The sequence below is a fragment of the Ammospiza nelsoni genome, chromosome Z (genome assembly GCF_027579445.1).
Source record: "Ammospiza nelsoni isolate bAmmNel1 chromosome Z, bAmmNel1.pri, whole genome shotgun sequence".
NCBI classification, from domain to species: Eukaryota; Metazoa; Chordata; class Aves; order Passeriformes; family Passerellidae; genus Ammospiza; species Ammospiza nelsoni.
In genome coordinates, this window is record NC_080669.1 from 86401813 (window position 1) to 86414786 (window position 12974).

General features: G+C 46.9%; 2 protein-coding genes across 4 annotated transcripts in view; both read right to left on the minus strand.

The window, feature by feature from the left end:
* Window positions 1-12974, minus strand: part of HDHD2 (haloacid dehalogenase like hydrolase domain containing 2) — a 361944-nt gene that overhangs the window by 10396 nt on the left and 338574 nt on the right. The window contains exons 1-3 of one of the 3 annotated variants that reach the window (XM_059493192.1): window positions 4758-4768; window positions 4348-4416; window positions 2518-2652 (exon numbers count right to left, since the gene is read on the minus strand). In XM_059493192.1, coding sequence (XP_059349175.1) covers window positions 2518-2618 — 101 coding nt within the window. In that variant the 5' untranslated portion in view covers window positions 2619-2652; window positions 4348-4416; window positions 4758-4768. Of the gene's footprint in view, window positions 1-2517; window positions 2653-4347; window positions 4560-4757; window positions 4769-12974 lie in introns of those variants that run through there. The other 2 variants (XM_059493194.1, XM_059493195.1) reach the window with 2 other exon arrangements.
* Window positions 8428-12131, minus strand: IER3IP1 (immediate early response 3 interacting protein 1). Its single transcript, XM_059493196.1, has 3 exons — window positions 11951-12131; window positions 10320-10421; window positions 8428-9466 (listed from the first exon to the last, which is right to left on the minus strand). The coding sequence occupies exons 1-3, from the start codon at window positions 12039-12041 to the stop codon at window positions 9411-9413; spliced, it is 249 nt and encodes an 82-aa protein (XP_059349179.1). The 5' UTR covers window positions 12042-12131; the 3' UTR covers window positions 8428-9410.

Here is a 12974-nt window from a genome sequence, read left to right on the forward strand (position 1 = left end):
GACTTTGATCTTGACCCATGGGAAAAAAAAAAACAACCTTGTATGAGGATTTACAAGCCATGAAAGTTTAGGTAGAATGATAGTGAATTCACCACAGGATGAAAAATAAGATTTTTGAGATGTTTAGAATGGAGGCTCAGGGTCCCAAGATGCAGAAATTTGGGCGTGCCTTGTCCTTTTCCTTCTTCTTCCTAGCCTCCATCTTCTGGGGGATGTTGGCACTTTTAGATTGGTTTAGAGTAGAAGCTCACTGTCTAACATAGGTGATATTGGGAAGTTATTGTAAATAGTGTACATGTAGTTTTTAGTATAAGAAGATAACACTACCCCAAGGTTGGGCAGTGTGCCACAACCCGACCTGCCAGACAGACCTCAGCAGGTTGGAGAAAGAATTTTATAGATAAGAAACAATAAACAACCTTGAGAACAAGAACTGAAGAGTTATGACTCCTTCTTCGACTGCCAGGCTGGGAAAAGAGACTTTCTAACGCATCTTGGGGTCACTCTGACCAGCAGAGATTCTGAGACAGATGCAAAGAGCACACGTGACTGGTGCCACACAAAAATTTGTATGATGTGGAACAGACAGCAAGAATTACATCCCTCAGACCAAGAGAAGTCATCCTCCCCTCCTCTCTCTCCCCTACCACAAAGATTCCTTAGAAAAACTGTGATTGCAGCTCCCTCCTCACAGCAGCAGCCAGCACATCCATGATAACTATTCTGAAAAGCCTTTTTATTCAAACTACACAATAAATAAGACAGTCCCGCTTCTTGATCAAAATAAGCAAACAAAATAAGCTTGTTGCTGAATTAATATATTGAACTCCACTGCTGGGTGAATTTCCCAGCAGCTGTGGCTCGTTCAGGAGGCTCCAGGAGCCTGTGTTACCTTGGTGGTGGTTTTATGCCAGCTTCTGCAGCCATTTCCCCCTTTCCTGAGGAACACCAGTATCACATAAAACCACATTATTGCCCTGTGCTGACAGTAAATGCTGCCAAACAATCAAATAATTTTAAGTGACAGTTTCAACAGCATTCCATTTAATTATTCCCCCACCATCACTTTCTCTGTTGCTATAGGAACAAACACAGGCATCAGGACTGTGTGGAGAACATCAGAATAAAGTTGGAGACTTGCTTTCTCCTGCCACTTCCTTCTATCTCTTGTTTTACACTGACCATTCACATGTATGAGCTGAAAAAAGAGTCCCCTGGTTGATCATAAAATAAAAAATATTATGATTTTTCCCTCTGTACCTCAATAGGCCACTGTGAATGTAGTAACCCTAAAACAGGCACCTCTCCATTTTTTCCCTAAGCAAGCTGCATGCCATTCCTTCCAGCTTCTCTTTGGGAAGGAGAGGGATGTGGACTGGCAGAAAAGAGAGTGGGATAATAATTTTTGCCAAACCTCTGAGCCAAAAGACCTGGCTGTTTTCTCTGCCACCTGCCCTCCATACCTGTGACAGCACACATATATTATATGGAATTTCAGGAACATCGACTCTCATTTCTCCCTGCAGCAGGAAACAGTGTAGTGAGTGAAAGGGCAATGAAGGAGTACCCAGTGTTTCAGCAGTTTTTACTTCCTTGCAGTTTTACATCTTAAGGACATAATAACTTGCACAGCATTACCTGTGGGAAATGCAGCTTTTTCATCCCTCTGTGAACTTTTCCTCTGAGCTACAGTCCAGCTGTATAAAACCCTTAGCAGCCCATTCAGCTCCAGTAGAGAATTCAGTTCTGCTCCTATATCCTGATTAATCCTTACTGCCCCAGAATCCTAAAGTGTCCCACTTCATTCAACACAATATCACCTATCACTCTGGGATTTTTCCTCATCCATTGCAAGATGTCTTCTCTTGCAACACCACAAATATTCCTGGGATTGTGTGTCCTATTTCACCACTGACCTGGCTGGAATAAATCACTTTGCTGTGCCTCAGGCACTCTTTAACCAAAAGAGAAAGAGTTAATTTGACTGCCCTGTTTATTAATGTGTTGAAATTCCTACAAAAGTAAAAAGAAATGAGGTTACCTACCTAGCAGAAAGAAACTTTAAAAACAGTAATAACCAAGAAAAGCCTTGTCTGAATGAAATTAAAACGCTGCAGAGGTTGCCTTGCTTCCTAGACCAAGCTTTTCTGTTATCCCACTTTATCTCAGCACAGATCTAAAAGATTTGACAATCAGAGCCCTGAGAAACAGCTCAGCTGAACTGATTTGGGCGTAATTTACCAGAACTCAACTTCAGCTGTGGCTGTCTCACCTGTGAATCAGTGGAGACACCCTGAATATTGGGGGTTTTATGTCAAAAAACACAGGAAGAGCCACTGAGGAAAGCAGCAGGGGCTCAGGTGACACCAGTACCTCTGTCCACCCTTTGCCGAGCTCTCCTGGCACGAACACAGCGCAAAGGATTCGGCCACGTGCTCACCCCACTCACCCACCCCTTTGTGCAAACAGCATTGACACAACCTCCCAGAGCAAACCCAGAAGAGAGGGGAAACTTGCCTTTTGAGGGCCTCCTGGGCGCCGGGCACAGCTGTGTCCTCGATGTGGAGGGTGCCATTGAGATCCACCAGCACGGCCTTCAGAGCGCGCCGCGCCGCCATCGCGCCCGGGGACAGGCCGAGGCACCTGGGACTGCTGGGGAGTTAAAAAAACCCACATAACTGATATGAAGTGGGGTGTTTTTCCTCACAAAGACTCTGTGGAAATCGGGTGCTGTTTGTTCTTTAAATGCATCAAAATAAAATAAAGTTGTCTGAAGGACTCAAGGGTTCTGGGGAGAGAGAGGGCCATTAGGCCTGGGATTACTGGCGCAAGGCCTCAGCAAGTCCTGCCGACACCAACACTGAAATAAAGACACAGTGCTCTAAAGTGCATCTCTAAAGATGCATTTTGGCTGTAAAGCTCAAAATGCTCAGCCAAAGTGGAAATTGTTGATTTTGTTTTTTGTAAGAGTGATGCAGCCCACACCACAGCCACTCTGAGGCAGTTCAGTCAGGATTTTTTCAGATTTTTAGCCAGGAAGCTCTCAGGGCTCAGACAAATCCAGCACCACAAAGGGTCACTCCGCACTCTTGCAAAAGGGGCAGTTTTTCTGGTTCCACATATTCAGCCCAAAATAAAAGCCAGGATTTGAAGGGTAAAGGCACCAGGTGAACAGAGAGGTGATGTTAGAATCCCTTGGTTAAAGATCTGTCTCCAGAAACAAACACTTCCCACTCATTTGGGCTGCGAGCGCTGCATTTTACTCTACGAACAAGTCTGAGGATCTGTTTCTCAGAAAACATCCAAGACAGCAATATTTTCTCCTCTTCATTACACAAGAACAATCTGAAAAGGCCGAGAGAGTTGGGATTATAGAAGAAAAGCTTTGGGGTGATCTGAATTTCGCTTTTCAGTACCTAAGGGACAATTTCCAAGTGATGGAAGGACAGCACCCAGGCAATGGCTCCCACTGCCAGAGGGCAGGCACAGATTTTGGCACATTGGGAATTAGGAATTGCTGGCTGGGAGGGTGGGCAGGCCCTGGCCCAGGGTGCCCAGAGCAGCTGTGGCTGCCCCTGGATCCCTGGCAGTGCCCCAGGCCAGGCTGGATGGGGCTTGGAGCAGCCTGGGACAGTGGGAGGTGTCCCTGCCCATGGCAGGGGGCGGGATGGGATAAGCTTTGAGGTCCCTTTCTACCAAACCACTCTGGGATCTGCCAACCCTATGAGTGACCAGAATTTTGTGCTCAGCTAGTTTGGTTACATACAGCATGTAGCATGTCTGTACTTTTAAAAAAGCACACAAAGTAGTCAACACTATGACTGGAACATGTCCTAATAGATTTCTGTCAGTTTTATCTTTGCAGACATTTTTATAAATGGTCATGTGGGCCTGGGGTCGCAATACGTGGCGCGCGCACACACACACACAACAGGAAATTTTGATGTTCCACTACCGTTATTCCTGCTGGTTCTCTGCAATAAGAAAATAAATAAAAATGCTTCTCTTACTGTTAAAGCCAAAGTTAAATGCTAAAGATACACAGCTGAAAACAGAACTCCTTAAGAAGCTTCATCAATTTCAATGGAAATTGCTGCTATCATTATTATTATCATCACTATTATTACTACTGTTACTGTTTTTATTTTACTGTTACTATTTTATTTTTACCCTACATTTCCATCGGTTCTGCTGTTCACAGTCCATTTATTTGGGAAATATGGAAGTTATCAGCAGAGCCATTTTCAGCACACCCTGATTTTAAGGAAAAAGCTCATGGACTGCCAGGAAGTCCTAAAAAGCCTCCAGAACCTCAGTTTTCCTAATCACATCCCAAGGAAAACTCACCTTGTCAGGACAAAGGGACACCCCAGCCCCGGTCTCTGGGACAAGGACACGAGGAACACAAGACACAACCTAAGGGAAAGAGGGATATATTCTATAGATATATATGTGATATATTCTATAGAGATATATGTGGTTATATATGTCCCTCGGTGGAAGGATGGGGATGGCAGAGGTGTGCCCTCCCGTCCCCCAAATCCCCCGTCTCTCGGGGATGGTACCGCCCCTTCCCGCCAGCTCACAACAAACACACGGGCTGGCCCATTCCCTACCGGGGGAGTACCGACCGCGGCGGGCTCCCCTTTCCCTGACGCCGATGGTTCCGCCCGCCCGTTCGCGGCCGAAGGCGGTGGACGCGCCCACGCGAAGGAGAGGGGGGAGCAGCCAGCGCGGCTCCCTCCCCCGGCACTGACCTGTTCCCGCCGCCGCCGCCGCGCTCTGCCCGCCGCCCGCGGGGTCCTGGCGGAGCCGCGCCCGCCCATCCCCGCGCCGGGCCCGCCCGCCGCCAGCGCGGCAAATAATAAACAGAGTGTAACGATTATTGCCATAAATAAATACCGACCTCAGCCCGCAGCGAGCCTGCCGCCAGTCGGTGTCCGGCAGCCGCGACAGGCAGCGCGGGGGGCAGCCCGCAGGGCCCTGAGGGCGCACCGTGACATGGGTATGGTTAAAAATTATATAAATTACACCCGTTCTATGCATTATATACCTATTGTTATACCTGTTACAGCCTCTTTATCCTATGTATGTAATATGTAATCATACCCTATGTGGCTATGATCATAAATCATGTAAATTATATCCCTTATATCCTATATGGACATGTTTGCATCCGTAGCCATGCACTATGGATATCCATAAACTATTTTTTTAAATCTCTATATGTTTTTAATCTCTATATTATGGATATATTATGCCCGGTATGGATATCATACATAATAATGTATTCATATATCGATATTGTTATATTTATACATATATATACACGTTATAAAAATGTTATCATATCCATATATGGATATATTATACCCATAATATCTCCACGGTAACTAGTATATATTTATATATAAATACATACATATACATATATATATATATATATATATACATATATATAAAAATACATACGCACACATATATATATATTGGATACTTGGAAGAAATTATTCCCATTATATATCTACAATGTAATGTTTTAAATTAAATCCATAATATGTCCATGGTGATAATATAATATATATTATTATATCATAATCCACTTATTATACCTATAATGAATATGTTTTTATACCTATATTTATAATTCCACATTTATATCAGTTTATATATTTTGTAACATGAATTTTAACCTACAAACGCATTAATTTTATATATAGTTTTACAAGCTATTACTGGGATGCATAGACACGTAATAACTTTATGTTGCATGTTCCTTGTTTTTCGCAGTTTCAGCTGCGGCGCTGTTCCAGAGCTGCTGGAAGCCACGTGAGGGGACAGCAGCAGTGTGGTTATTCCCTGGCTGTCCCTGCACTCCCTGCTCATTCCCTGCACACCTGATCCTCAGATGCTGCCCCACTTTGAATCCCGACTTTTCACCTGTGAGGTGAAGCTCGTCCCAGTTTTGCCTCCAGTGCGGGATTCCCGCTGCTCCTTCTCCCTGCCCGTGTGCCCGCAGCGCCTCTGGAAGCACAGCAAGAAGAACATCACTTTTCACCCATGTTATTTTAAAGCTGCTGCTTGCAGTCTTTAGTGCTGGCCTTTATTTCAGTAAGAACAAATTAAGTCTGGATGCAGAAATGGGGTTACGCCGCTTTTCTTTCCAAAAAAATTTCATAGGAATACAAAACGTTCCACACACACATTGCCCTGTTTCCACCAAAGACAGATCTGTGAGAACAGCTGAGCCTCGAGGCTGTACCCTCGTCACCTCTGACTGACACAAAGATCATCACAGAGAAATTACTTCTAACAGATCCACAGGTTTTAACATACAGGGATCCTGAAGATCCTGTTCTGCCTCAGGACAGCATTGCCACGTCTCATTGGGTTTGCTACATAAACTAAAATACAGCTCCACAGCAGAGATGGTATTGCCACATGCCACAGGGATGAGGAAAAAGTTACACATTTCTTAAAAGAGCAGTAGCTCTGGTATTTGGAACAGAATGGAGAAGAGTTTTGAGATATCCCCACTGTACACAGACAGAGAGACAGTTGGGAAAGAGAGTGCTTAACTTGGAAAGTCAGGATTTATTTACAAAAATCACAAGAAAAAAGGAAACACCATAAACCTCTCCTCCTGGATGTCCTTTACTCTGCAAAAACCTGTGATTGAAGATCACATAAAATGCATTTACATGTTTTACAGATTCTTCTTCATATACAACAGCATATGCTTTAGTCATCAAGACATTGGGAGAAAAGATGATTGGCTAAGCTGCTTTAAATAATGAAACGACCAGGTTTCCCTTGGCCTCCCCTCTTTAATTTAAAGTCAAGCACTTTAGCAGAACAGATGAAAGATTCTAACTTCTCTATAAAGATACACGAGTGCGGTGGTTTGACCAGGAAGAAGTGGGAATTCTGGGATGCTGTGGTCAAACCAATGGGTGCTCGGATTTTGATATTGGCACCTGATGTGGCCAGTGGGTTTTTGGACACACCTCTGAGAACACACAGGGGTTAAAAGCAGAGCTTCGGCCCTGCAAGGCTCTCTTGGGACTTCGAGGGAAGGAGGTCGGATCTCCCTCCCTGGTCCAGCCGCTGCCGCTGGGCTGAGAGGGGCGGCCATGTGGTAGGCCTGGGCCTGGACAGAGATGGGGGTGAGGAGGCCCTGGAGGATGGAAGGGTGGAGGAGCCCCAAGAGACATCGGGCAGCTATTCCCCCCCAGGAGAGAGAGAGAGGAGAGCCGGTGTCTGAATTTGATAGCGGCCGGCCCAGGAGGAGAAGGGGGGGGAATGCAGTGAGGAGGTGCCGGCCCGGCCGGAGCAGCAGCGAGTGTGGGAGTGCCGGAGCTCTGGGACAGATAGAGACTGAAATGTTTAACCCTTTTTCTTACATGACTGGGACCTCGCAAAAATGCTGATCCTCCTCGAAGCTGAATAAGAAGAAAGATAGGAAATGAGATAACCAAGAACTAGGCCCGAAGGACGTGGAGAAGACTGGCTGAGTGGAGAGAGAGATGATTGGAGTGGCCTTTTGGCTGGACTTTTCTTGTGCAGCCACAGACTCAGTTTTATTCCTGTGACGCAGAGACTGCACTTAGGGGGAGGCAGTGCCTCAGAACCAGGAGGGTTCAGTGTGGGGACCCCTCGGCCCCAGGGGGTTGGGAAAAAATGGGGGGGACAGATGTCCCAAAGCAGAGACTGTGCCTTTTTGGAGTGAGACAAGGCATCCTTAAAAGACAACCCTAGAAGCAGCTCTGGTCCATGCACAGTGGTGAGAGCACTGGGCATGGAAGGAAGATGTCACAAGCGGCAAAAGGATTTTCCGGGCGGTGCTGAGTGACATGGAAGCACACGAGGTTTCAGCGTGTTTCCAGGGGAAGCCTATGGTGCAAGAAGGACTCCTCTCCTCTTCATGGACTGAAGTTTGAGTATTCTAAAGGGTGGTGCCGGACTGGGCAGTTGGTGATTTGGGGAAATGTGTCAGATTGGGAAATTTTTGGTGGTGGGGAGGAGGAAAGTGGTTTTTTGTAAGGTTTTCAATTTTTTCCCTTATAGGGTTTTTCCTTCTTTTCTTGTAGTTTAGGTAATAAAGTTTTCTTTATGTTTAAGCTGGAGCCTGCTTTGCTTATTCCTGGTCACATCTCACAGCAGACACCAGGGAGAGGGTATTCTCATGGGGGCACTGGCTCTGTGCCAGGCCCAAACCATGACAATGAGAATCACCTTTTCAGACCTAACTCAGCAGTCTTAATTGAGACAAGACCGGTAGGAAAGCAACTAGGAGCATTCTCTTCCACAGAACTGCAAAGTCACACACACAGTTGCACTTTCAAAGCTGTTAATTTAACAAATGATGATGATGATGATGGAGGGCAGGGGAAGGAGCAGTAACAGAAGAGGCTGCAAATTCGGGGCTTTCCCAAAGAAATACGTTTGCAAAGCACAGGGTATTCACCTCCCATGGTATTCCCCTCCCACGTTTCCCAGGAAGCTCAGAATACAAAGTGGTTCCCCACTTTGACCACAGTGATCACCACGCAGAGTTTAATACATATTTTAAAAAGTATAATAACAATTCTTGACAGAAAAGTAACAAATACTAATCACTAATATCCCCAAAGTTAACACAGAGTTACTCAGCTTTAGGTACAGCTTTTTTTTTTTTAATTAATTTTTAATTTTTTTTTCTTTGAATTTTGCACTGCAATTGCACCCATTTTCTACATACTGACTTTACCATCAGTATGAAATACCCATTTTCTGCATACTGACTTTACCATCAGTATGATATACTGATTTGAAGACAAAAATCCCCAATCAAAGCAGAAAAATCCAGCTTTCAATGCTAACCTGAATCAGGACTTTACCCAGCTGATTTTATCTCCCTCCATATCACAGCTAGACTTCAAACCTTTATAACAAGTATTCTTTATGACATGCTGTCAGAGCCTAATTCATGTTCTCATTAACAGTTCCATGGTAGTAAGTGAAATGGAAACAAACACATTGTTGTTTTTCTCAATTTAAAAACAAATTGGAGAGCGTACTGAAGGAAATTCATCCCTGAGTAACAAAGCATTTAAAAGCTGCATCCCATTGCCAGTCACTGCAACATCCTATGACATTTACTCTAATAATTAATCAATACTATGAACAGGCAGCAACAGAACTGGTCACAGTCCAATGTGTTTGCAGCGTTGTTGCATTGATCCCGTGATCCTGCTTAATGAAACTGCAAGGGAACATTAGGAAATGGGATAAATAGAAATAGTGTCTTTTACTATTTTAAGTTGAATGTCAGATTGACAGCTAAACCGTGCTGGATCCCAGGGAACTTAGAGCAGTGGTGGTCAGCAACTGGCTTCTTTGGATGTCCAAAGGGTTTCCACGGGGTGTCTTCAGCCAAACAGCAGGAGGAGAACGATTGTGATGGAGTTCAGGGCTATTAGTGGCACTAAAGATGGAGAAAAATGGGAAATTAACAGTGAAAATTCTGCTTTCCACATCACAAAATGATGGAGCTTCATATAACGGTGAGAGGAGGAGCAGAACCAGTCAAAATTTTAGAAATACATTTAATTTTCCTATGTAAAGTAGGAGCCAGTGGAAGGAGTCAGGCTCAAGGACATTAGTAGAAAGCAACAGCAGAAGTATTTTTTCCACAGCATGTTTTAACTTTAACCCAGAGCCTTTAGTTCTATTTTAACTTCAACACAAGTAACTCTTTCTCCAAATGTAAGTAAACAATCTAAAATTCAGCTTATGTCCTTGGCTTTGCTGTGCTTTAGAATAAATGTTTTGGGTTTTACTCAGTGATAGGCAAGACAGGTTAAGATTTGTTACTCCCTCTCTACCATCATCTACAAAATGAATTTTTGGTGTCCTTCATAATGAAGAACTATCAGTAACTTGCAAATTAAGTCTATTTTTCTCCCCATCTTCTGAGGCATGTAAGCCTCGCTTGCCTTTCAGAAACCCCAGAATTACATTTTCCTCACAGGTACTTGCCATAAAGTTGGATTTAGACAAAGTGATTGACACTAATCGCACACTTTGGTTGATCACCAAACTTCCTCCCAGCTGCCAAACCCCAAGGAGAGGCAAAAGCTCCGCAGGAGAAACACAAGCCAGAGCCAGGGAATGTTTTTGCGCTTTTACCAGAATTAGGGCACTTTAGGTGAGGCCTGCACCCTCTCACAGAGAGTCCAGGCCCGGATGAAGTATAGATTAGTGCAGAAACAAGACATTACAGATTGTAATAGTAATCATCATAATCATAATGATAATAGTAAATATTGTGCCCTTACCTCTCATAACGGTTCGTATTGATCGAATGAGGTTTGTCAGCTGTGCTTTAATTCCTGGTTCCTCTCCAAATCCTCCAATCCCTTGATCGCTTCCCCAGCCAACTGGGTCACATAAAAACAGACACACACTTTAGGAAAAAAACCCGAAAACCACACAACAAATGCTACAATTTTAGCAAGCAATCTATCCTGAGTGTAGTTTATACTAACACAGATAGACAGCCCAATTAGCCTCATTTCACAAGCATATTTTTATACAGTAAGCTGAAACTGTTAAACCTCACATTAAGCGATGGTAAATCCATGTTTCTGTAAAGAAAACCCTCACCTTTTTAATACACCACTGTTCCCTGCGTGCCCAGACTAACAGGTGAGTTCATCTGGGCTTAAAAAATAAAACAGCTGTCAAAATAAACCCTAAACCAAGTGCAATCTGTTCACAGTACTGAAAACAAAATAGCAAATAACTGCAGGATGTGAAGTGGTGATGCTTCAGCACTGAAAATGGGGGCACACGAGAGAAGAACAGCCAGCACAAATTCCAAAATCGGGGTGATGATTTTTGCAACTGCTGTAAAAAAAAAAAAGCTAGAACTTTTAAGGAAAAAAAATTGGGAATTTTTCTGAGTGTAGCAGAAGTCCTGAAGTTTTATGATGCCCAGACACAGCATGATGGGACCAGGGATGTGTCCAGGGATTTTTAAAACCTGCTGGCTGCAGCCCTTACCATTTTGGGAAGGAGGACAGCGAGGAGCAGCTCTCAATACACCAAGCTCCACTGCCCAAGCTGTGCATTTCTTTCTCCAAAGGCCACTTTTAAGTGATTTTTGTTCTCCCTTTCTCGCCTCCCTGGCACCAAACCGAGGGTGGTGGGTGAGTCCTCTTCCTGACCAGCCTTGCCAGCTGCTGCTTCCCACTGGGATGAGCCTGGAACTATATTCCCAAGTCTCACGAGGCTGACAAGTGGCTTCACCCATCCCACTAGTACCCACATCTCCCGTTTTTAACTGCAGCTGCTCGTCAGGAGAGCCAAAGAAAAGCCCAAGCCCAAACCGAGGAGATCCCTTGAAACAAATCCAGCAGGGGAAAGGGATGCCCTGCTGCACTCCTGCCAACAATCCTGGCTCAGCCTGACGTGGAGAAGTCAGGATTCTCCACACGAATGAACTCGGAAACCGTGGACCGTTGGCCTTTTTTTTTTCCCCCACGGCTTTGCAAATCTTTGTCGGTGGATCTTCTCTCTTTTGCAGGGCTTTGGCTTCTTTTGAAGGGCAAGGATGCCCAGCCCCGGGAATCCCACGGACCAAGAGTCGCCATCTCATCAAGAACCAGGCACGGCAAGAAAAAGGAAACCTTTGTACGACACCAACCACTCCGAGGCGCGGCACGAAGGGCCGCGAAACAGTTAAAAATGAACAGGAAAAATGGACAATTATAGGGGAAAAAAAAAAAAAAGAAAAAGAAGAGAGAAAGGTACGACGAAAGCGGCTGGGAATTCATCCCCAAAGCCCAAACCCACCCCGATTCCCAAAGCCCTCCCCCGTGCGCTGCTGCTCCCACCGGCAGGGAGCGGCGGCGGGGCCGCGGCCACCGCGTCCACCCCCCCAGGCCGGGCGGCCCTCCCGGCTCACCGTGGCGGAGGAAGCGCTCCTCGTGCAGCACGGCCACGGCGTTGACGATGAGGAGCGAGGCCTGCAGCAGCGAGTAGAGCGTGAACGCCATGGCCCGGCGGGGCGGAGCGGGGCGACCCCGGGAGTGGCACCGGCAGCGGCAACGGGAGCGGCGCCCGAGAGAGACGTGGCGGGGCGGGGGGCGGGGCCTCGCTCACGGCCGGGAGGGGCGGAGCCTGAGGGCGGGGCCTCACTCAAGGGCTGGGGCGGGGCGTGGCCTCTCCGCGGCTGCCGCGCGTTTGGGGCGCAGGGAGGGGGCGTGGCTTTATTGGGCGGGACAAATCTGGGGCGCGGCTTGATGAGCCCGGCCCAATGGGGCGCGGTGTGGTTTGTGGAGGCGTGGCCTCCCGGCCGCGCCGTGCCCGCCCTACGGGGCGTGGTCTGGGGGGGCGTGGCCGTCGGCTCCAGCAGCCGCCCTCGAGTCCGGGCTCGCCCGCGGATCCCTCGGGACCCCGAACCCCTCGGAGCCCCTCGGAGCCCCTCGGGTCCGGCCGAACCCGCGGACCTCGCAGAGCCCCGTGGATCCCTCGGCGCCCCGGGGATTCCTTGCAGCCTCTTGAGTCCGCTGGATCTATGGATCCCTCTGGTCAATGGATCACTTGGATGCCTGTGGATCCCTCGAGTCCGTGGATCTCTCGGAACCCCGTGGGTCCCATGGAGCCCCTTGGGTCCATTGGATCCGTGGATCCCTCGCGCCCATGGATCCTTTGGAGCCCCGTGGAGCCCTTGAGTCCATGGACCCCTCAGAACCCCGCGGGTCCCTCAGAGCTCCTTGGGTCTGTTGGGACCGTGGATCCCTCGGGTTCATGGATGCCTCGGAGCCCTGTGGTTCCATCAGAACCCCTTGGGTCCGTTGGATCCGTGAATGCCTTCAGTCCATGGATCCCTTGGAACCCCGTGGATCCCTTGGGTCCATTGGTCGTTCAGAGACCTCTGGATCCCTTGGGTCCGTTCATCTGTCAGAGCCTCTTGGGTTCATTGGGTC

Coding starts and splice junctions, on each gene's coding strand:
- IER3IP1 (XM_059493196.1), bottom strand. CDS start 12,041: ATGGCGTTCACGCTCTACTCGCTGCTGCAGGCCTCGCTCCTCATCGTC. Junction 10,422..11,950: donor GGAGCGCTTCCTCCGCCACG/GTGAGCCGGGAG, acceptor TATGTGACCCAG/TTGGCTGGGGAAGCGATCAA. Junction 9,467..10,319: donor AATACGAACCGTTATGAGAG/GTAAGGGCACAA, acceptor CTCCATCTTTAG/TGCCACTAATAGCCCTGAAC.